This window comes from Notothenia rossii, assembly GCF_949606895.1.
Source record: "Notothenia rossii genome assembly, chromosome: 4".
Classification (NCBI taxonomy): Eukaryota; Metazoa; Chordata; class Actinopteri; order Perciformes; family Nototheniidae; genus Notothenia; species Notothenia rossii.
This window is the reverse complement of record NC_136902.1, coordinates 5,582,129-5,584,628: the sequence shown is the minus strand read 5'-3', so window position 1 is coordinate 5,584,628 and position 2,500 is coordinate 5,582,129. Positions and strand designations below refer to the sequence as shown.

Genomic DNA, 2,500 nt, shown 5'->3' with positions numbered 1-2,500 from the left:
ATGTTGATTAGACATTTGTATTGTATTTAATTGTTTTATTTATTGCACATTCTTACTTTGCATTTCTGTTTATATACATATTTTATTTTTATTTTATGATTTATGGGACATTTTATTGTGACTCTTTATGTTCATTTAAATTGTATTTGACTCTTTAGATATATGTGTGTGTCCTGTTTGTGTCTATCAGAATCAGAATACTTGATTCATCTCATTGAAATGTGGTTTTGCGAAAAAATTAGAATAGAACAAATATAATAACAACAATATCAAACATGAATATAATTACTGTTTATTTTATTTTTATTCCAAGTCATGTTAGGTGCTTTGTGACATGCTGCCATGCCCAAACTATTTCCCCTTTTAGGATCATACAGTAAATCTAATCTCCCTCTGCTGTTGGTTTTCCAAATGTCCTAAGATGTCCTCCCTCCCCTCACAGAGCTGATGGACACCAGGGCGGCGCGGCCCTTCAGTTTCTCCTTCAACACCAGCGACTACCGCATCCTGCTGATGGACCAGGACCAGGGCCGGCTGTACCTGGGCAGCCGGGAGTACCTGGTGGCTCTGGACATGCAAAACGTCAACAAAGAGCCGCTCATCGTGCGTACAAAACTCCCACCTGCTTTGATTCTCCTTTAATCCAGAGAGAGATATGTGGCCGTCAAGAGTTACTTCCACTTTTACTGGACTGGCATTGACGGTGCAGAATTATACTGTAAGATTATATTGCTGCCCACTTATCTAAAGACCCACAAAGATTGTGAAATAGGGTCCAGGTTGTCACCTCTCAAAGTACCAATCCTTGCTCCGATTCTGGACTTGAACCCCCGACCTTCTAGTTTCCAAAACTAATCCGGTATTAGCGTGTGAGCGAGCGAGGGAGAGAGAGAAGGGCACACTGGTACCGGCGCGGTTGTTATTAGAATCCGGTGCTAGCTGCTCTAACGGATATAAGAAGAAGGTGTTTCTATAATAATGTGGAGGGAGAGTCCTCTCCAGTCAGACTGAGAGGCTGATAACTACAGCTCAGTGAGGTAAAGGACTCTGAGTGTTTAGATAGTTCACTTTAGTCTAAGTTCAAACGGTTTGGTCACAATTTATGTAAACACATATTTCCAAGGCACTCCTTTATAATTATTGGGATAAACAGGTTTGAAATCATTCCAATGTATACTATAGGACAGTAACCAAAAATATCCTTTAAAACTGGAGATATTTAAAAAATGCATGAATAAATAAATGTTAACTGGTCAAATAAGATGAATGAACAACACAAATTAAATAAGTTACATTTATTTGTTATTGGCTATGGTAGGTTATTGGTTATGTTCACATACTTATTTTATTATTCAAATGTAAACCGATCTTTTTCATATGGGTGTTTAGAGTTGTACCCCCCTGGAGGATGTGTTGTCCACCCCCCATTCTATTGTGTATTCCTTGGATACTATATTGATCATTATCTTTTCTGGGGGGGGGGGGGGGACAGCTAAAATCTCGCCTAGGGCTGCAAATTGTCTAGAGCCGGCCCTGATTATCCTGTTTTCTGTTTTTCCAAAAACTCAGATCCACTGGCCAGCGTCCGCGAAGAGAAAGGGAGAATGTCAGATGACGGGAAAGGGAAGACAGGTGGGATCACGTCATGTAACATCCTGTTCTTTCACACATCTCAGACTTCTGCTTTCAGGACGATACAATGTCTGGGATTCACCTCCGCTTTGTCCTCTTTGTGCAGGGTGAATGTGCCAACTTCGTGCGTATGATCGAGCCGTGGAACCGCACCCACCTGTACACCTGCGGCACGGGGGCGTACCAGCCCATCTGCACCTTCATCAACAGAGGCTGGAAGGCGGAGGTGAACATTACAGCTTCCCCTGAGTGGCTTTACAGCAGGCGGGAGAGCGATGTCCTGCTAAATATTTCAGAGCTACAAACTGGGACACTGATTAGTTTGTGGTTTCCCCCGCACTCCCATGTGACGTGTTTTCTATTTCCATGCATGCTCTCCTCTGCAGGACTACCTGTTCAGGCTGGTGCCCGGGTACGTGGATTCAGGGAAGGGGAAATGCTCCTATGATCCGAAACAGGAGAACATCGCAGTTCTGATCAGTAAGACTTCATTGTATTTCATTTAGAAGAAGAAGCCTCTTGTTTCTGTATGAAGCACTTACAAAGGTTTGACTTAGTAAATGTTCTTTAGCAAGGAAGGGAGGAAGGGAAGGATGAAAGGATGTAGGGATTTAGGGAGGGAGGGGTCAAGGGATGTTTGGAGGGAGGGAGAATTGGATACATTATTATTATGTCTGTGATTGATGGAGGGATAGAGGGATGTAGGGTTGAATAAACGAATGATCATAGCAATAGAGGGGTAAAGGGAATAGTAGGGGAAGGTTGAAAGGATGTAGGAAAGTAGCAAGGGAAGGGTGGGTCTTAAAATCTCAGACAAACATGGCTGGATGTGTTGACAGGGAGCTCAGCAGCTAATTTAATCTAATAT

At 42.6% G+C, this 2,500-nt stretch overlaps 1 protein-coding gene across 1 annotated transcript in view; it reads left to right on the top strand.

Moving 5' to 3' along the window:
• Positions 1-2,500, top strand: part of sema3ga (sema domain, immunoglobulin domain (Ig), short basic domain, secreted, (semaphorin) 3Ga) — a 35,410-nt gene that overhangs the window by 16,553 nt on the left and 16,357 nt on the right. Inside the window, exons 3-6 of the mRNA XM_079674762.1 lie at positions 443-603; positions 1,570-1,632; positions 1,739-1,858; positions 2,019-2,112. Of these exons, the coding sequence (XP_079530888.1) occupies positions 443-603; positions 1,570-1,632; positions 1,739-1,858; positions 2,019-2,112 (438 nt within the window). The remainder of the gene's footprint in view (positions 1-442; positions 604-1,569; positions 1,633-1,738; positions 1,859-2,018; positions 2,113-2,500) is intronic.